This window comes from Onychostoma macrolepis, chromosome 03 (assembly GCF_012432095.1).
Source record: "Onychostoma macrolepis isolate SWU-2019 chromosome 03, ASM1243209v1, whole genome shotgun sequence".
Classification (NCBI taxonomy): Eukaryota; Metazoa; Chordata; class Actinopteri; order Cypriniformes; family Cyprinidae; genus Onychostoma; species Onychostoma macrolepis.
The window spans coordinates 53462128-53485158 of NC_081157.1; the positions used below are offsets into that span (position 1 = coordinate 53462128).

At 37.5% G+C, this 23031-nt stretch overlaps 1 protein-coding gene across 1 annotated transcript in view; it reads left to right on the forward strand.

Moving 5' to 3' along the window:
- The window catches only part of LOC131536473 (gastrula zinc finger protein XlCGF57.1-like), a 298340-nt gene extending 277295 nt beyond the window's left edge, over positions 1–21045 (forward strand). Inside the window, exon 8 of the mRNA XM_058769412.1 lies at positions 19481–21045. Within this exon, the coding sequence (XP_058625395.1) occupies positions 19481–20682 (1202 nt within the window). The 3' untranslated portion in view covers positions 20683–21045. The remainder of the gene's footprint in view (positions 1–19480) is intronic.
- Positions 21046–23031: the final 1986 nt, after the last annotated feature.

Genomic DNA, 23031 nt, shown 5'->3' on the forward strand with positions numbered 1-23031 from the left:
AAGAGGGAGGAGTTTATGATCAGGTGAGTGTTTAAACAAGTCAGACAGGAACATCAGGATTTCTGCAGGTGACATCTTAACAAATTCCATTCAAAATGAACTTGCATTGAAACAGTAAAATAAACTGCTGTAAAACCTTGGATAAAATACAAAAGAACAATGAAAATACACAAATATTAACAATAAAACCCCCAAAACCTTACATGCAGGCCTGGATTAAGAATTCAGAGGGTACAATGTCTTGTAAGTAGGAGTGTATGGGCCAGAAGAGAACAAAAGTAAGCGTAAAGAAAATACATTATGAATGCATATGCAATATGTACTTGATGAATGCATATGTGGTGAGAGGAGCCCACGTTGGAAATCTGCTGGGACACAGTGCTGCAATACAAATGGGGCTAATAAAAAGAATAGATGAAATAAGAGAGTGTGTTTGGCTCTGTGAGACTGATGGCATGAGAACCAGTTAAAACAATGCTTAAAGTACAGCAGAGCCATACAGTGTTCATGTAGCTCGTAGAGAATCAATCCCAGTTCTTACGAAGGTAAAGAATGGAGTGGCTGGGTGTGATTGAAGAGGTTTCTGAGGCACAAGGTTATTATAGTTTTGAATTTTTAAATTCGTTTTAATTTAATAACGTTTTCAAATTTACTATAAAATTCAGTTTAGTTTTTATTAGGTTCATTAATATTTTTGTTAGTTTGTGTTTAGTTTTTATTTTGTGAACATTTTTATTTAGTTTTTATATAGTTTCGTTTCAGTTTTAATTAAAGTTTTAATTAAAGTTCAGCAGAATCAACAGATCACTTCCAGAGCGAAGGTCAAAGAAAGACGTAGGCATAATTTAACCTTAATGAGGCAAACGTTTAGAGACACAAAATTAACACATGCTGAGACTGATTAGATGGTAAAAGTATACGCCAAAATGAAGCAGTCAGGCCTCTTTACTACATAGTCTACACAAGTTGTGCTTATATCTAATTATTTGTGTTGAGATATTTAATATGAAAATAAATGTAGCCTAATTTGGTTATGATGTCTTTTTTCTCATTTAACCACAATCTTGATATTGTAACTGTCATGTCTTGCTCACTTTTCTGTGAACAACTGCGCATAAATCATAACTGGGACTAATGAAATTCAATAATAATGGCAATCGTATTTAATAGTAAAGGCTCATATTTGAATATGATTTTTTTTCTTTCATTTATGAAGAATTATAAGCGTGTATATGATGTGATTTAGCCAATGCACATTTGATCGAAAGCCTGGCAGAGTGATTACAAGATGCAAGGCAAAAGTTTTGTATTGTTTACAGAAAGGATGCGCGTTCTCATCTTGTTTTTTTTTCTCCTGTTAATTATGTTGCGCTGCGTGTCTGTTTTTCTTCAAAGCACAAACTTAGAATGCCTAATGTTGGTTTGATTGCTTGTGTTACATGAGAAATTAATTTTGCCAACCTGATGTTGTATATTAATGCGGATTAATAATTACTCGTGGCCCATTGTGTCAAACAGTTGTGGTCTGGTAAAGAATTAAATTAGTGCTACTGTAGGATAATAGATGGGGTGTTCTGTTAAGTACTGCTGGTGCACGTTTAACAAACAGGACCCGTGCAGGACTCTGCTTGAAACTGCTTTGCGTCTCTCCATCAGATAACCCCATGATGTGCCATTTACAGGTATTTCCCTAAACTGTCACACAGCTCATATATTTTTCCATATATTATGCAATTCCTATAAGACTCACACACGCATTTAGGGCGATTATACTGTATGAACAGTTTGGTTAGCATGGTCTTGTGGCATACTTTGTGTCAGTGCAACAATTAATAAACAAAAAGTTAATATTAAGTGGCTTAAATTGTAAAGACATTATAGTACATGCTATTATTGGTCCACCCTGTAATGATTATTTTATCTTCCATTTCTACTGAGCAACTGATTATATCTACACCTGTGATCAATTTTGTATTTGACACACTCAGAGGAAGGCTGGGTGGCCGAAATGCATTAGTGTGCAGTGTTTTAGCTATTTTGTAATGTTTCTAGAGTGAGACATGTGTGGCGGGACAGTAAGGCAGAGGAATAAATCAAGGGAAAAGAGATCACAACCTTGACTTAAAATTTGCAATAGTAGCCAACTATGCCACCCAGGGACTTCCATCCCAGGATACAAACAAACACTCGACCATACAGGTTCGGTCTACCCAGAGAGGATGGAGACGTTTCTGCCAGTTGAAACCAATGGTTTATTATATATATATATATATATAAATAATTCTCACTCAGTCATAATTCACTGAAGGGCATATTTGTTACAGTTACCTTTTAAGTACCCACAAACAAACAATATAACAATCTGAAAGTACGTTGTATTAGTTGGAGACAGAAACAAAAACAAAAAAAAAAAGATATAAGATATTGGGGTACTTAACTGACCATCCCCTGTAAATCACTGGCAGTATATTACATCAGCCGTTTTGGTTACTATTACCCAAACACATTTAAAAAAACAAAAACAAAAACAAATAAACCCTTCAATATTCACAAAACCGAGGAGCAAACAACTATCACAGAGAAACATAACCCCCCACCCCCCGGGTGGAGACCTGAGTACTGGAGTCACTACATCTAGTGTCTGTAAACTTAGTCTGTTTTTCATTCATTGTAATTTTATTTTGTAACTTTTGGTTAATGTGTTTCTTTTTTCTCTCTCCAGGAGCCAGTGATGACTCGGTGTGGAGCAGGGGAGGCTAGCCGTGTGTGTGTGTGTGTGTGTGTGTGTGTGAATTTAGGTGGGTTCAGATGACCTCCCGAGTTGCAGCCGGCCTGCCCTGTTCCTGCTAAGCCTGGCCCTGGAGAATTACTTTAATAATCTTGTGGTGTGTTTCCTGGGAGAGAGAGTTTTATTGACGCTCTTATAATAAAGTATTTTTGTATTGATACCCGCGTCTCCCAACATTTTATTTCTTTGCCCTCAATTGGTAAAATGTACCTGTGTCCTAATTGGGAGTATTTCCCTGGCGCTCCACCAGGGTGGCGTAGTTGGATTAAAAGCTATATTGTTTTGTTGGTGCTACTACCTTCTGGGTAATATAATATACGTGTAGGACTGCTGACACACATCTGGTGCAGTATACGTGTATCATGTGCACTGACTCTGTATATTTGTATTTGGTGGAAATACTGTATGTGTGTATCACTTATGTGTGTATTATGTGTACTACAGCTCGGGTACAGTCTGTGGAAACAAGTTTCCTCTTTCTTGGGGACAATAAAGAATGAATCTGAATTTGAATTTCAACACCATTGACATCAATTCCATGTGACAGTATTAAATTTAGAGTATGATTTTGACCAGGGCTGGACTGGGATAAAAAATCGGCCCTGGCATTTTTTGGTCCTGGTGGCCCACCACCACCATATATATAAAATATTAATAATTTATTGAAAGTATTAGATATGACACCTTATGAGTATCTATATTGTTTCTATAATTTAAAACACAGCTACATAATCCATTATACATTAATAACACAACTAGAGGCAAAATTTGTGAACAAACTTTGACATTGGCTTGAAAAGCCTGAACCTTTAGCCGAGACTTGAACTCAGGTCACCTTGTGCACAGCTGTGTCAGTATGTGGGTCACAAGGCTATTGCTCCGACATAACAGCTGATTTTCATCATTTATATTGTCTATGGATCATTACATTTCTTACAGATTTCAGATATAAAGTGGCATTGTATTTGAATGCATGAGTGTGACTTTTTCAATTCAATTCAAGTTTGTTTGTATAGCACTTTTCATGATACAAATCGTTGCAAAGCAGCTTTGCAGAAAATTAAGTTTCTACATTATACAGGTGCATCTCAATAAATTAGAATGTTGTGGAAAAGTTCATTTATTTCAGTAATTCAACTCAAATTGTGAAACTCGTGTATTAAATAAATTCAATGCACACAGACTGAAGTAGTTTAAGTCTTTGGTTCTTTTAATTGTGATGATTTTGGCTCACATTTAACAAAAACCCACCAATTCACTATCTCAACAAATTAGAATACTTCATAAGACCATAAGACCAATTTTTAGTGAACTGTTGGCCTTCTGGAAAGTATGTTCATTTACTGTACATGTACTCAATACTTGGGGCTCCTTTTGCTTTAATTACTGCCTCAATTCGGCGTGGCATGGAGGTGATCAGTTTGTGGCACTGCTGAGGTGGTATGGAAGCCCAGGTTTCTTTGACAGTGGCCTTCAGCTCATCTGCATTTTTTGGTCTCTTGTTTCTCATTTTCCTCTTGACAATACTCCATAGATTCTCTCTGGGGTTCAGGTCTGGTGCGTTTGCTGGCCAGTCAAGCACACCAACACCATGGTCATTTAACCAACTTTTGGTGCTTTTGGCAGTGTGGGCAGGTGCCAAATCCTGCTGGAAAATGAAATCAGCATCTTCCAAAAGCTGGTCAGCAGAAGGAAGCATGAAGTGCTCCAAAATTTCTTGGTAAACGGGTGCAGTGACTTTGGTTTTCAAAACACACAATGGACCAACACCAGCAGATGACATTGAACCCCAAATCATCACAGACTGTGGAAACTTAACACTGGACTTCAAGCAACTTGGGCTATGAGCTTCTCCACCCTTCCTCCAGACTCTAGGACCTTGGTTTCCAAATGAAATACAAAACTTGCTCTCATCTGAAAAGAGGATTTTGGACCACTGGGCAACAGTCCAGTTCTTCTTGTCCTTAGCCCAGGTAAGACGCCTCTGACGTTGTCTGTGGTTCAGGAGTGGCTTAACAAGAGGAATACGACAACTGTAGCCAAATTCCTTGAGTGTGTGGTGGCTCTTGATGCCTTGACCCCAGCCTCAGTCCATTTCTTGTGAAGTTCACCCAAATTCTTGAATCGATTTTGCTTGACAATCCTCATAAGGCTGCGATTCTCTCGGTTGGTTGTGCATCTTTTTCTTCCACACTTTTTCCTTCCACTCAACTCTCTGTTAACATGCTTGGATACAGCACTCTGTGAACAGCCAGCTTCTTTGGCAATGAATGTTTGTGGCTTACCCTCCTTGTGAAGGGTGTCAATGATTGTCTTCTGGACAACTGTCAGATCAGCAGTCTTCCCCATGATTGTGTAGCCTAGTGAACCAAACTGAGAGACCATTTTAAAGGCTCAGGAAACCTTTGCAGGTGTTTTGAGTTGATTAGCTGATTGGCATGTCACCATATTCTAATTTGTTGAGAGTGAATTGGTGGGTTTTTGTTAAATGTGAGCCAAAATCATCACAATTAAAAGAACCAAAGACTTAAACTACTTCAGTCTGTGTGCATTGAATTTATTTAATACACGAGTTTCACAATTTCAGTTGAATTACTGAAATAAATGAACTTTTCCACGACATTCTAATTTATTGAGATGCACCTGTATTTAGTAGTAGCTTATCAGTGGTTACTATGTCAAATTGATGTACATATGGCAGAGATGTACCGTAAAAATCAATTAAAGACGATGAAACAGACGTTGAACACTATTAACAGCAATGATTATATGTTTTATTCACATTTTTCTCAGAATTGTGAGATAAATAGTTGCAATTGTCAAATTCTGACAGCAAAAGATGTCAGCTCACAATTCTGACATTTTCTTGCAATTGTGTGTTTATACATTACAATTCTGAGGAAGGGGGGGCGGGGGAAGAATTGAGAATTATATCAGGGTGTCTACAGACTGTTACATGTCTGTCTGTCCTAACCCTCATCTTCCTTATTTGGTTCAGTTCCTGTCATCGATTAGTTCATTATCATTTAATTGTCTCCACCTGAGTTTGATTATGTTGTTTGCTCTTTTGTTCCTGCCCCTTTAAAAGTCCTGAGTTCTCCCTCTGTGTTTGTCCGTGATTATCAATGTTAGGTGAATGTTATGTAGTGCAAAGGTTATGTTTCTGTGATTATATTCCGTTTTCTACGTATCCTCATTAAAGAGCCTTTTTGTAATTCGTCGCCTCCTCACATCCTTGGACACCTACACACACCGTAACAGAATCACGGACCCAATTAAGGAGAAATGGAGTTTGCCGCCCGCACCAGCCTGCCGCCGTTAATTCCAGGCCGCCGCCGTCTGATACTGGTCCTGGCCCGCTGGAAGAATGTCAGGCCAGTTAGGTTGCCAAGCCCGCCGCCCATTTTGACGGAGACTCAACAGCCATGGGCGGCTCTCCTAAGCACGCCGCGAAACACGGCGATCCCGCCGAGAAGCACGCCGAGAAGCACGCCGCGAAACACGGCGATCCCGCCGAGAAGCACGCCGCGAAGAACGGCGATCCCGCCGAGAAGCACGCCGCGAAGAACGGCGATCCCGCCGAGAAGCACGCCGCGAAGAACGGCGATCCCGCCGAGAAGCACGCCGCGAAGAACGGCGATCCCGCCGCCAAAGAGTGTGGTCAACCCACCGAAAGAAGTTTACGTCCCCTGCGGTGTATTGGTGGAGTATGAGGGGATGACATATCCACCAATGCCCGCTCCTCGCAAGAACCCACCTTCGCCTCCGCTGGTCCCGTCCAGCCCACCTTCGCCTCCGCTGGTCCCGTCCAGCCCACCTTCGCCTCCGCTGGTCCCGTCCAGCCCACCTTCGCCTCCGCTGGTCCCGTCCAGCCCACCTTCGCCTCCGCTGGTCCCGTCCAGCTCCGCGCTGCAAGAGCGCCGCCCTGAATCCGCGCTGCAAGAGCGCATCCCTGTGCCTGCGCCAAGAAGGCGCCTCCCTGTCACCGCGCTGCAAGAGCGCCACCCAGAATCCGCGCTGCAAGAGCGCCTCCCTGTCACCGCACTGCAAGAGCGCCTCCCTGTCACCGCGCTGCAAGAGCGCCACCCAGAATCCGCGCTGCAAGAGCGCCTCCCTGTCACCGCACTGCAAGAGCGCCTCCCTGTCACCGCGCTGCAAGAGCGCCGTCCTGAATCCGCGCTGCAAGAGCGCCTCCTAGAATCCGCGCTACAAGAGCGCAAACCAGAGCCCGCGCTGCAAGAGCGCCTCCCTGTGCCTGCGCCAAGAAGACGCCTCCCTGTCACCGCGCTGCAAGAGCGCCTCCCTGTCTCCACGCTGCAAGAGCGTCCCCTAGAACCCGCTGCAAGAGCGCCGTCCAGTGCCTGCACCAAGAAGGCACCCCCCTGTCTCCGCGCTGCAAGAGCGCCTCCCAGAATCCGCGCTGCAAGAGTGCCACCCAGTGCCTGCGCCAAGAAGGCACTTCCCTGTCTCCACGCTGCAAGAGCGTCCCCTAGAACCCGCGCTGCAAGAGCGCCTCCCAGAGTCCGCGCTGCAAGAGCGCCGTCCAGTGCCTGCTCCAAGAAGGCACCTCCCTGTCTGGACACCTACACACACCGTAACACAGACCTTTTTAATACCACCTTTCATGAAATTTAAGACTAAACCTGTGATGGAAATACACATTATATTACATGCATGTGTGATATTTAATGCATTTCATGTAAAAAGAAAACAAAATATCCTCTTGAGACCCAAGCATATAGAATTTTGTCCACTGTAGTGGACATCAATACTTACAGCATGTAAATCAGGCATACACAACAAACACACAAAAACATATACGAACAGGGAAATAAATTAAATATCAATATTCCCAGGAAATATTAGATATTCTAACGAAAATGTTGCCAATTACTACTCCCATTATTACTACTATCTCACATATTTTTTCATTTATTTAAGGCCATTTTACACACATAATGCATAAAAAATAGTATATGAAATCATTATGTTTTATCTTTCATAACAGTTGAGAATCATCTTTATACAAAGTTTGGTTAAAGAAAATCCTGAAACCTAAAAATTGATTGGTGAATGAAAAAAATAAAAAATAAAAAAATAAATATATATACAGTATATATATATATATATATATATATATAAAAATCTTGAACAAAAAATAAAATGTCCCCTACAGTGTAATGTAATGACAATAAAAGCCTAATTTCACAAAACGTTTCCCCTGGTTATCAGGAGGATATCATCACTGTCAAAACACTATCCATTATTACCATACAATGAACTTTTCATATCAGCAGACAATATCCCATACAAAATATCCTCACAAAAGCACTGCATCACCAAGATTTTTGGTGGTATAAACATAATAAGAAGCTATATTTTCATCAGTGCTCTATCAGCTTTTACATACTTAAAATCTTTTTTTTTTTCTTTTTTTTTTTTATATATTTACCCCAGGATGTTATTTACCTTAATAAAGGCCAATATTTTTTAACCTTAATAAATGTATGCATCATCTTTAATGTCAAATTATTAGTTAACAATAAATAAATAAATAAAATAAAAATAAAAATGCACTACAGGGCTGTTGCCAATTAAATTAATTGTACAGTGCAAAATTACAACTGCAATGACATTTTTAAAATAGGCGTATACAAAAAAGTTATGCTGAGGAAAAAGCATACTTTTAAATACACTAAACCACCAGTAGATGATGTTAATTCGCTTATTCATTTAACCGATTGGTTGGTTCAAAATGCTGTACTGAAACAATGAAGCTCCTCCCACAAGAATCGCATCATCAGTGAAGCTCCGCCCACAGTAATTCAGCAATAAATGCTGGAATATTCCCATCAGTTTACAAGTGAAGACGAGCATCAGAGCATCAGGAAGAGCTGAGTTTATTAAAGAGGACAGAGAGAAGATGAGAGATCCAGAACCCTGCAGAATCAAACACACTGAAGATACTGAACAACAAACAGGTTGCTGTTTATTCTTCTCTCTTTATTAATAGTGCTGATGGTTATAACGCTTCAAGCAGATGTAGATTTGCTGTAATAGGAAAGAATCTTTAGAGCTCTGCAATAATACAGCTGAAGCATCAAATAATAAGAGCTGTTGCACATGAGACACTTCAAACAGCGCTGATGTAGAAAACCAGAAGTAATGCTAACTACAGGATCACATGCTGCTGCGGCAGAAATAGACACATGTTATTACCGCATTCATTTCAGGGTTTGTACAACCTTTTGAGAGAGAAATTCAAGCACTTTTCAGTGACAACACAACTATTTACAGCACTTTTAAAGCCCTGAATGGTTTAGCTCCTCAGTACTTGAGCGAGCTCTTATCGCATTATAGTCCTCCACGTCCGCTGCGTTCTCAAAACTCTGGCCGCTTGATAATACCTAGAATATCAAAATCGACTGCGGGCGGCAGATCCTTTTCCTATTTAGCACCCAAACTCTGGAACAGTCTACCTAACACTGTTCGGGAGGCAGACACACTCTGTCAGTTTAAATCTAGATTAAAGACCCATCTCTTTAGCCTGGCTTACACATAACACATTAATACGCTTCTATTATTCAAATCCGTTAAAGGATTGTTAGGCTGCATTAATTAGATCAACCGGAACCGGGAACACTCCCATAACACACGATGTACTCGTTACATCGTAAGTTGAATGGCATCTGCGCTAATGTTTGTCTGTTTCTTTCCTAGTCTGTTTCTCGGTCCGTGTCCGATCAGATGGTGGGTCGGCGCCGAGGTGACGTCTGCGGCCCTGATCGTCGGCGGAGACCAGGACGCCGGATGACCCCAGAGATATATCCCCAGATATATCAACCAAAATAACAAAATAACTAAAATATAATAAAATACCTAACTACATAATACTACTATTGTTAGAAATTGCAACAAAATTAAAATAGAAATAGAAACTTTTGAACTGCGGGTTTCGTCTGGTCAGAGGAGAACTGGCCCCGACTGAGCCTGGTTTCTCCCAAGGTTTTTCTCCATTATGTCTCAGAGGAGTTTTGGTTCCTTGCCGCTGTTGCCTCTGGCTTGCTCAGTTGGGGACACTTAATTTCTAGCGATTATCGCCGATTTGATTGCACAGATACTATTTAAACTAAACTGAGCTAGACAATGACATCTCTGAATTCAATAATGAAATGCCTTTAACTGAAAATTGAGTGTTTAATCTTATCATTATACATTACTGACACTCTATCCTCCAATTTGATACTGTTAAGTGCTTTGACACAATCTGTATTGTAAAAGCGCTATATAAATAAAGGTGACTTGACTTGACTTGACTTGACTTGACTTGACTTGACTTGACTTGACTTGACTTGACTTGACTTGACTTGACTTGACTTGACTTGACTTGACTTGACTTGACTTGACTTGACTTGACTTGACTTGACTTGACTTGACTTGACTTGACTTGACTTGACTTGACTTGACTTTAAACTCTAAAAATTATTCAATTTAAATGTTATTTTAATAACATTTTTGTGGTAAACAAACAATTATTTAAAATAAAAATACATCAAATAACCACTATAACCAGTAGATGGCAGCAGAGGAGCGCCTTTTTGGCTTATTAGTCATTCATTTTACTTTCTGCTCTATATTTTGAAATTACAATTCACTATTATAAAATATAAAATCATCAATAAATAAAATGTTGTCAAATATTTTGCACTTTGTTTATGATTTAAGAAAATTCACAAAATGCCTTGAAAAACAAACTTTTCTTTAATTTGCAGCTGAATCACAGATCGAGAGCGTTTCTTAATTTGTACTTTTGTGATCGAGACCTTTGTTCTGTGTTTAGTAATCTCTCTCTTCTTGACCATCTCTGCCACATAAAACTAAATTGAAAAACAATGTTTTTATAATTTAAAATTTTATTTAATTTCATTGATAATTGTATTAAGCATGGACTTTACTTTCATCAAAAGGCTCATTTTGTAAATGTAAGCTATTAATTTAAATCATAGAGAAACGCAAACTGGTGCTTAATGCAAATGGCCACATTTACAAAATCAGGTGATAATGTTCGTCCATCGATACAAATGTCTCTTTATGTATAGAGACAAAAGAATGAGGTTAATCTCCATCAGTTTTAGTGATCGTGTAGATTCAAACACACTGAAGATACTGAACAACAAACAGGTTGCTGTTTATTCTTCTCTCTTTATTAATAGTGCTGATGGTTATAACGCTTCAAGCAGATGTAGATTTGCTGTAATAGGAAAGAATCTTTAGAGCTCTGCAATAATACAGCTGAAGCATCAAATAATAAGAGCTGTTGCACATGAGACACTTCAAACAGCGCTGATGTAGAAAACCAGAAGTAATGCTAACTACAGGATCACATGCTGCTGCGGCAGAAATAGACACATGTTATTACCGCATTCATTTCAGGGTTTGTACAACCTTTTGAGAGAGAAATTCAAGCACTTTTCAGTGACAACACAACTATTTACAGCACTTTTAAAGCCCTGAATGGTTTAGCTCCTCAGTACTTGAGCGAGCTCTTATCGCATTATAGTCCTCCACGTCCGCTGCGTTCTCAAAACTCTGGCCGTTTGATAATACCTAGAATATCAAAATCGACTGCGGGCGGCAGATCCTTTTCCTATTTAGCACCCAAACTCTGGAACAGTCTACCTAACACTGTTCGGGAGGCAGACACACTCTGTCAGTTTAAATCTAGATTAAAGACCCATCTCTTTAGCCTGGCTTACACATAACACATTAATACGCTTCTATTATTCAAATCCGTTAAAGGATTGTTAGGCTGCATTAATTAGATCAACCGGAACCGGGAACACTCCCATAACACACGATGTACTCGTTACATCGTAAGTTGAATGGCATCTGCGCTAATGTTTGTCTGTTTCTTTCCTAGTCTGTTTCTCGGTCCGTGTCCGATCAGATGGTGGGTCGGCGCCGAGGTGACGTCTGCGGCCCTGATCGTCGGCGGAGACCAGGACGCCGGATGACCCCAGAGATATATCCCCAGATATATCAACCAAAATAACAAAATAACTAAAATATAATAAAATACCTAACTACATAATACTACTATTGTTAGAAATTGCAACAAAATTAAAATAGAAATAGAAACTTTTGAACTGCGGGTTTCGTCTGGTCAGAGGAGAACTGGCCCCGACTGAGCCTGGTTTCTCCCAAGGTTTTTCTCCATTATGTCTCAGAGGAGTTTTGGTTCCTTGCCGCTGTTGCCTCTGGCTTGCTCAGTTGGGGACACTTAATTTCTAGCGATTATCGCCGATTTGATTGCACAGATACTATTTAAACTAAACTGAGCTAGACAATGACATCTCTGAATTCAATAATGAAATGCCTTTAACTGAAAATTGAGTGTTTAATCTTATCATTATACATTACTGACACTCTATCCTCCAATTTGATACTGTTAAGTGCTTTGACACAATCTGTATTGTAAAAGCGCTATATAAATAAAGGTGACTTGACTTGACTTGACTTGACTTGACTTGACTTGACTTGACTTGACTTGACTTGACTTGACTTGACTTGACTTGACTTGACTTGACTTGACTTGACTTGACTTGACTTGACTTGACTTGACTTGACTTGACTTGACTTGACTTGACTTGACTTGACTTGACTTGACTTTAAACTCTAAAAATTATTCAATTTAAATGTTATTTTAATAACATTTTTGTGGTAAACAAACAATTATTTAAAATAAAAATACATCAAATAACCACTATAACCAGTAGATGGCAGCAGAGGAGCGCCTTTTTGGCTTATTAGTCATTCATTTTTACTTTCTGCTCTATATTTTGAAATTACAATTCACTATTATAAAATATAAAATCATCAATAAATAAAATGTTGTCAAATATTTTGCACTTTGTTTATGATTTAAGAAAATTCACAAAATGCCTTGAAAAACAAACTTTTCTTTAATTTGCAGCTGAATCACAGATCGAGAGCGTTTCTTAATTTGTACTTTTGTGATCGAGACCTTTGTTCTGTGTTTAGTAATCTCTCTCTTCTTGACCATCTCTGCCACATAAAACTAAATTGAAAAACAATGTTTTTTATAATTTAAAATTTTTATTTAATTTCATTGATAATTGTATTAAGCATGGACTTTACTTTCATCAAAAAGGCTCATTTTGTAAATGTAAGCTATTAATTTAAATCATAGAGAAACGCAAACTGGGTGCTTAATGCAAATGGCCACATTTACAAAATCAGGTGATAATGTTCGTCCATCGATACAAATGTCTCTTTATGTATAGAGACAAAAGAATGAGGTTAATCTCCAGCAGTTTTAGTGATCGTGTAGATTTGCAAAGACACTGATGGAAGATACACCACAATAAATCTTCAGCTTTTGCTTTTATTTCTAATCAAACACAAAACCTCTTTAAGCAAATGCGTTAAATCTGATCTAAATGAATTCTTTTCTGAAGAGTTATAAACGCCTGTCCCGATGTGGAAACGCCCAGTAATTGAGAAACGCCCTCTTTTTGTTCTGAAAACACTTCAGTTCATTCCAAGAAGACAACAAGACAGACTTAATCCAGCGTTATCTTCACTTCCTGCTGAATCTGATCTTTTATTATTATTATTATTATTATTATTGTCAGTATCGTGTCCTCGATTCTCTGAGAGTTGAGAAATAAGCGGACGCCAGTTTAAAGTAGTTTTCTGACCAACTTTTTCCAGCTTTGATGTAGAGGCTAATTTCTAGGAGAAAGTAGTATTGTAGCAGTAATGAAGTATTGTCTTCTCAGCAAAGCTCTGTTGTTGTAGATCATTAAATCGTGATGTTGTCTCAGAAGTCTGTCTGAAGTCTCTTTCGGAGGAACCGTGAACAAACGCTGTCTGTAAAGTCATTGTCTGATAAAGGAGCGAGTCATAAAGCTTTCGGACGAGTCTGAGGAGAGGTCAGTAATTCACGGTGTTTCACATAGAAACACAAACATCAGACACATTTTCCATGTTTGGACTGATAATGTGCTGTTACTGAATGTCTCGTGATCACTGAGTGTAATGCATTGCTGCTAACGCGATCTTCTCTTTATTCATTTATCTTTGGCAGATCACATTTCTTATAGTCGCTTTTAAACTTAGTTTTAGGTTCTGTATTATTATTAGTTATTGTAAAGTCTTACTTATTTAATGTTTTCTGTTCTCATGTCAGATATGTATAGCTCTGTGTAGATAAGCGCTAATGTTGTTTAAGGGACCGTCTACAAATTCCAGTCATAGTGCAAAAACAAAACGTTAACTACGTCCAGTTATTAATTCAAATGAATGATTTTTACAAAGTTGTAGTAAATGCTGAGGCCAGACTGACTTACTGAATGTGAGCTACAACATTTGGAAAGTGGGACCTTTGCTGAATCACAGTAATTATCTTCTAATTGAGTACTGTACATGTATAAAGAGGTAATTGAGTACCGTACATGTATAAAGAGGTAATTGAGTACCGTACATGTATAAAGAGGTAATTGAGTACCGTACATGTATAAAGAGGTAATTGAGTACCGTACATGTATAAAGAGGTAATTGAGTACCGTACATGTATAAAGAGGTAATTGAGTACCGTACATGTATAAAGAGGTAATTGAGTACCGTACATGTATAAAGAGGTAATTGAGTACCGTACATGTATAAAGAGGTAATTGAGTACCGTACATGTATAAAGAGGTAATTGAGTACCGTACATGTATAAAGAGGTAATTGAGTACCGTACATGTATAAAATCAGGTGATAATGTTCGTCCATCGATACAAATGTCTCTTTATGTATAGAGACAAAAGAATGAGGTTAATCTCCAGCAGTTTTAGTGATCGTGTAGATTTGCAAAGACACTGATGGAAGATACACCACAATAAATCTTCAGCTTTTGCTTTTATTTCTAATCAAACACAAAACCTCTTTAAGCAAATGCGTTAAATCTGATCTAAATGAATTCTTTTCTGAAGAGTTATAAACGCCTGTCCCGATGTGGAAACGCCCAGTAATTGAGAAACGCCCTCTTTTTGTTCTGAAAACACTTCAGTTCATTCCAAGAAGACAACAAGACAGACTTAATCCAGCGTTATCTTCACTTCCTGCTGAATCTGATCTTTTATTATTATTATTATTATTATTATTGTCAGTATCGTGTCCTCGATTCTCTGAGAGTTGAGAAATAAAAGCGGACGCCAGTTTAAAGTAGTTTTATGACCAACTTTTTTCCAGCTTTGATGTAGAGGCTAATTTCTAGGAGAAAGTAGTATTGTAGCAGTAATGAAGTATTGTCTTCTCAGCAAAGCTCTGTTGTTGTAGATCATTAAATCGTGATGTTGTCTCAGAAGTCTGTCTGAAGTCTCTTTCGGAGGAACCGTGAACAAACGCTGTCTGTAAAGTCATTGTCTGATAAAGGAGCGAGTCATAAAGCTTTCGGACGAGTCTGAGGAGAGGTCAGTAATTCACGGTGTTTCACATAGAAACACAAACATCAGACACATTTTCCATGTTTGGACTGATAATGTGCTGTTACTGAATGTCTCGTGATCACTGAGTGTAATGCATTGCTGCTAACGCGATCTTCTCTTTATTCATTTATCTTTGGCAGATCACATTTCTTATAGTCGCTTTTAAACTTAGTTTTAGGTTCTGTATTATTATTAGTTATTGTAAAGTCTTACTTATTTAATGTTTTCTGTTCTCATGTCAGATATGTATAGCTCTGTGTAGATAAGCGCTAATGTTGTTTAAGGGACCGTCTACAAATTCCAGTCATAGTGCAAAAACAAAACGTTAACTACGTCCAGTTATTAATTCAAATGAATGATTTTTACAAAGTTGTAGTAAATGCTGAGGCCAGACTGACTTACTGAATGTGAGCTACAACATTTGGAAAGTGGGACCTTTTGCTGAATCACAGTAATTATCTTCTAATTGAGTACTGTACGTGTATAAAGATGTAATTGAGTACCGTACATGTATAAAGAGGTAATTGAGTACTGTACATGTATAAAGAGGTAATTGAGTACTGTACATGTATAAAGAGGTAATTGAGTACCGTACATGTATAAAGAGGTGATTGAGTACCGTACATGTATAAAGAGGTAATTGAGTACCGTACATGTATAAAGAGGTAATTGAGTACCGTACATGTATAAAGAGGTAATTGAGTATAGGCTTGTAACTGTATGCGATTTTCACAGTATGATAATCGTTTCAGAAAATATCAATGACTCTTAAAAGAATAAGAACAAGTTATTTGAGTGAACAAATCCTTTATTGCAACAAACTTGAAACCATTTTAAATAAGGAATTGAAGTCTCACTTCTGAACAAAATAAATGTAAAAAAATAAAAAAACAATTAAAAATAAATCTATAACACTTATGTATATTTTAATTAATGTTTTAAAATGTTATCAAATGAACATTTAACAACTCCTTTTATTTTTGGGAAAGTGCTGCACAACAGAAGTATACGAAGTTAAAACATGGACAAACATGATATTCCTTAAAAGTAATGTTTAAAAAATCCATTATTATAAAGAATATTATTATTGTTGTTATAACTACTCTGGCTCGATTGCTATTCCTGCAGTAAAACACACCCTCCTCAAAGAAATGTGAAAATAAATAAATGTACAAATAAATGTGGGAATAAATAAATACGTAAATAAATACATAAATATGAAAATAAATAAAATAAATAATTGGATGAAAAAAAAAATAAACATAAATAGATGTGGAAAAAATACATAAGAAAATAAAATATTTATTTTTGCTTTTTTACTTTTCTTTGTACATTTCTTTCTTTATTTGTTTCTAAAAATGGCAGGATTGGCATTCCATACGATTAATCGTTTGACAGCACTAATAATAATAATATCATGGCTATAATAACATCCTCCGCAAACCTTAAAGGGGTCCTATTATGCTTTTTCACTTTTTTAATTTTAGTCAGTGTGTAGTGTATGTTTGGGCATAAAAGGATCTACAAAGTTACAAATCTCAAAGTCAACTCCAACGGGAGATATTTCGTTTAAAAAAAAAATCCCTTTTCAAGAACTACAGCGAACGGCTCGTTCGGACTACAAAGTTGTTTTCCTGTATTTGTGATATCACAAATTGGCCCATTAGAATATCATTAAAATAAATCTAGCCTGCGGACATTTGAACGGTTGGGGGGGGAGAACGCTTGAGCACTGCACGTTTCAAAATGGAAACCCGGTGCGGGTGTTTTTATATCACTGTATTTCTGAAGGAAACCAACTCTCTTCAGAAAATTTTGGATATCATTTTAATTTCATCTTGTATGCAATGTCTGATAAAGTAGCGTATGTGAGCGGAGCTCTGCTTTGTGTACAGCGTTACCGGGGAAACCTCGCTTTCGCTCCAACAGCGCCTCCTGCTGGCAGATAATTAATTTGCATATATATGCCGCCACAAATAGTGTAAGTAATACCATATATTTATATATGGTATAAATAAATTCTACTGTATAACAGTTTCAGTGCAATTCATGTTATAATGTTAGAATTAACAGTAAACATAATACATATTACCGTTGCACTTATCTGTGGGCTACATAAATGCAGTTATTTTTAAGATGTTGTTGACATCCCATCTAAAATGTGATTTAGCCACAAAAAAACACAACAACAATAACGTTACCACTTTAATATGTCTTGAAATATCCGTGCATGCAAAGGTTCAGCGCGATCCTCTTGTTTAATAGTCTCGGGGTCTTAATTGATATGGCAGTATTGACTTGCTGTTCTGGCAAGGGGCGGAGCAATACTAAAACACCGTCTAAGCTGTTCGCCAATCACAATGCACTGGGACAGCTAACCAATCACAACACATTTTGTCACAACACACACCAAGCCGACTCTGACAAACTAGTGGCGAGGAAAGCAGACTGCGGGGTCTGGGTCCAAAGTTGCCCTGACACACAAAGCCAACGCTCGACACCTTACGGCCAAGTAGCACGTCTGTTCTAAGCCTTTTCTCACGCACTGGTTCGCCAGCTGGATAGCCAATCAGAATGATCAGATGGCCCGACTGACCGACGAGCTCCGACGCCGATTCGCTGAAAAAAAGCCGACGGCATGGAACACACTGAGAAAACTTAGTCGCCCGACGAACAAAACCTGCCCGATGGCCGACCGTCGACTTGGTGTGGCTTTAGATAAAGTTGGATTCATATGTACGTACAGTACCAGTCAAAAGTTTGGACACATTACAGTTTTTAATGGTTTTTTTAAATAAGTCTCTTATGCTCATCAATCTATACATTTATTTGATGAAAAATAGCCTACAGGAAAAAAACAACAACAAAACAGTAATTTTGTGAAATAGAAAAGTAAAAAAAAAAATAAAAAAGCAGCATTTATTTAAAATTGAAATATTTGATAACAATACCGTTCAAAAGTTTGCAATTCAGTGGGCCAGTATTTTTTTCATTTTCTTTTTTAAAGATATGAATACATTTATTCATAAGGATATGTTAAATTGATGCTTAAAATTCAGCTATGACTCAAATAAACAGATATTTTAAAGTATGGTAAAAATAGAAAACCATTTTCTTATTATTTTTTTTTTTAAATGTAAGTTTCACAATATTTTAGTTATTTCTGATTGAAAAAATGCATATTTATTTTTATTGGGGGTGGGGGGCCTCCAAATGTCTAGAACCGGCCCTGGACAACACTTTGTATTTTAAAGGCTTCAAAGATCGAATTTGGAGGACATCTGCTTTACTTATATTAATGCTTAAACGTGTGAATTAGTTAAAAATAAATAAACTGATTTCTTGTTGATTTTGTCAAATCTGCTTCTTCCACACAGAAATTCATGTTCAGTGAAGCTCCTCACAACAATCACACATTCAGCAGTAAATGCTGGAATATTCCCATCAGTTTACAAGTGAAGACGAGCATCAGAGCATCAGGAAGAGCTGAGTTTATTAAAGAGGACAGAGAGAAGATGAGAGATCCAGAACCCTGCAGAATCAAACACACTGAAGATACTGAACAACAAACAGGTTGCTGTTTATTCTTCATTCTTCATTAATAATGCTGACGGTTATAACGCTTCAAGTAGTTTTAGATTGTTTGTGCTGTAATTGGAGAATAATTTAGAGCTCTGCAGTAATATAGCTGAATAATCAAATATTAAGAGACACTTTCTGTAAACTGGGTACTTTTTTTTAATTAAAATTATTCATGTTAGATAATTGTGTAGTTGATCAAACATATTTAATAATTCTCCCTTTAGAAACATGGGATTTGTGCCTATAATGTTTTAAAAATCATAATTTGAAGATCAGTGTACCTCATTCATTGATGAATGAAGAAGTTTCAGAGATGTATATATAAAATGTACTAGATTTATTTATAAAACTGCGTCAAAATTATCAAAATGTTGTTTAGCAATTGTCTGCTTTCTGCTGTTACATCAGGGTTCACGTTTATGTCTTTACACATTTCTTTTTTTTATGAGTTAATGAAAATAAACCATTTTTACTTTTATTTCAGAGTTGATTGAAGAAAATGAGGAGAATGAAGAATTGAGTGAAGCTGAAGGAATAAATCACTTCAGAACTGGAAAAAAACCTTTGAGTTGCTCTCAAACTCAGAAAGATTTAAAGAAAAGAAGAGCCATGAAATCTTTCACCTGCACTCAGTGTGGAAAGAGATTGACATGCAAATATAGTCTTGAGCTTCACATGAGAGTTCATTCTGGAGAGAAACCTTACAAGTGTTCACACTGTGACAAGAGATTCAGTCAGTTATCAAATCTGAAAAGACATGAGAAGATCCACACTGGAGAGAAACCGCACACATGTGATCAATGCGGGAAGAGTTTCACACAATCAGCAAACCTTAAGCATCACATGAACATCCACACTAGAGAGAAACTGTACACATGTGATCAGTTGAAGAAACACCTGAGAGTTCATACAGAGGAGAAGCCACATTCATGTCATTTGTGTGGAAAGAGTTTTTCACTTCTACAACATTTAAAAGTACATCAGAAAATACACACTGGTGTGAGAGATTACATGTGCTTTGAGTGTGAGAAGACTTTTACTACAGCAACGTGTTTAAAACTGCATGAGAGGATTCACACTGGAGAGAAACCTTACAAGTGTTCACACTGTGACAAGAGATTCAGTCGGTCAGGAGCTCTGAAAACACATGAGATGATTCACGCTGGAAAGAAACCGTACACATGTGATCAGTGCGGGAAGAGTTTCACACAAAAAGAACACCTTACGGCACACATGAGAGTTCATACTGGAGAGAAACCATTCACTTGTGATCAGTGCGGGAAGAGTTTCACACAATCATCAAGCCTTGAGAAACACATGAACATCCACACTAGAGAGAAACTGTACACATGTGATCAATGCGGGAAAACATTTTTGAGAGCTTCACACCTGAAACAGCACCTGAGAGTTCATACAAAGGAGAAGCCACATTCATGTCATTTGTGTGGAAAGAGTTTTTCACTTCTACAACATTTAAAAGTACATCAGAAAATACACACTGGTGTGAGAGAGTACATGTGCTTTGAGTGTGAGAAGACTTTTACTTCATCAAAGTGTTTAAAACGGCATGAGAGGATTCACACTGGAGAGAAACCTTACAAGTGTTCACACTGTGACAAGAGATTCAGTGTGTCATCAACTTTGAAAACACATGAGAGGATTCACACTGGAGAGAAACCTTATCACTGCACTACATGTGGGAAGTGTTTCAATCATTCATCTGCTCTACACAGACATACAAAAAACAATCACAGTATGCAGATCATCTACAGATCTTTCAGATCTGATGCGGTGTCCTCTCCAAATGTGACACAATAATGCATCAAGCAATAGAATATAATCTGGATAAATCTGCCATAACAAGCGACATGATCAAGAAACATTATCTAAAGTTTTCAAAGTTCATCTTCGTCTTCAAAACCAGCTGATTCAACTGAGATTCAGATCAATTATTTTATGCCATTTTATTTTGTGATAGACAGTGTACTGTCTTATGAGTTTCATGTTCAATTGTCTTATAATGCATATAAGTCACTTGTAGTTTGCTTACTCTCTTATGAAGGAAAGTAATAGTTTTTACAAACCGTTCTTGTTCAGGGAGCTGAAGAAGAGACTGTAACACTTAAGAAAGACTGAGATTTGTTTTAAATTTTGTTCTTCACTGTTGTTTTTAAAATGACTAGTTATTCTTCCACTTAATGATGTATTTAGGAAATGCAGATGCAAAATATAATGTCATGTAGCTTTGCAATTGATCCTTCTTTGCTTCTCTTTGTACTTGGTATTAAACTAAATTATGAAAGACTGTTGATAGAATTTTAAAGGTGTCATTCAGCAGATAGAATGGGATCATCTATTATTGGGTATTTACTATGAGGAAGATATCAAATTAAAATGACAAATTTTTACTTAAAGATTAGAAAACATTATTACTGATTATACCTGTAATCATAGAAAGAAAAAGAATACGGTTCCATGGATAAATGTAGACATTCTGAATTTAATGAAAGAAAGGAATCATCCTTTGAAAACCTCACTTAAAACTAAATTAAATTGAGTAGTGATAGATATCGATTTACTATGTTAATTCATGTAACATTTAGCCTATTTGTGATAAACTTAATTTGAATGCTGGTTACATCACGTGCAATTGCCTACAGTCTGGTAGCCTATGGTCAATATAATAATTTAATTATGTAATAATTTTTTAAATAATTATTATAATAATTTCTTAATTCAAAATAAAATATTAATTAGGGATGCACGATATTATCGGACTGATATCGGAATCGGCCGATAATGGCTTTAAATGTAAATATCGGCATCAGCCCGATATGACAAATTATGCCGATATGTCTTGCCGATAAGAGGAATACATTAACTCACATGTGCTCAGGGTGGCTCATTCTTGAAGCAAAGTTTTGTGTGAATGATGATTAGATTCACTCTTTTGGATGCTGCATTTAATCTGTGAATGCATGTACAGAATGATGCCTTTGGTATGTGATAGAGTAAACAGTAATAGCACGTGCAGCAGTGACAGCCTCCCCCAGGTCCTAATACCCGTTCGATAAGGAGTTTTAATCTGTAGGGGGCGCTGCTGGCCTACTTCTAATTAAATTATTTTACACCTATGGTATTTTTGTATGACATTAAAATAATTTTTTAGAATAATTGTACATAAATAGGTTAAGCAAAACAAATGTGATGATTTCTGAGAACTTTTTAACTGCAGGCATACATTGTGGTACAGTACACATATTTTGAGTTTCCCTTATTTGGTCCCTTATTTTCTTATAAAGATATACAGGGCACTGAAAGTACTATATCTTGTGCATTTTGTCTTTACCCAAACTTTTCAACGAGGCTACTTTACATGAACGTGAGTTCCTTAACAAGTAGTTGTATCACAGGTGTTTTATATATGAGATGAGGACATTATTCCATCCGAAACCAGCACATCCAGTGCAAGAAGACTTTGACTTTTTACTTTTACTTAACATTGTTTTATCTATCCGTTATACTGAAGAGACCTGTTTGAAGGATATTGCTTTTTTTTTTGCTTTTGTATTTAAGCGATTGAAATGCAATCAACAGCACTATATGCGCAAGCTTTGTGTTTTCTGAGCGTGCTTTCTGCAATTGGATCGGATCAAGGCCGGTTCATATTCACACCTTAAACGAACCGTACCAGAGTTTGTTTGGAAGTGGACCAAGACCACCTCTTCAGCTGGGTCTCGGTGCACTTGTTTGGTCCACTTTTGGTGTGCACCCGCTGCATTCTCACCTGCCCAAACAAACCGCACCAAAAAGGAAAATGAACTCTAGTATGATTCAGCCGAACTAAATGAGGCAGGTGTGAAAGCACCCTAAAATGAAACTTTGACCGAGACTATCTCCGTGAATAATGGTGCATACTCTAGCACTGTTTTTGCGCCGATAGTCGACCGAGTTTCTTGTTCCCACAATGCAAAGCTTAATTAAAAAATATGGAAAATTCCTTAAAATTATTACGGTATATTGTACTGTATTTTTACGGATTTTTTTTTTTTACAGTGTAGCACCACATTTCAAACTGGATTTAGTTCTCCACGTTGAAGTTCATTCAGAAGTTCATTCAGATCCACTGCCTCAATCCGCGCACTGTAACAGGGCAGGCGATGGAAT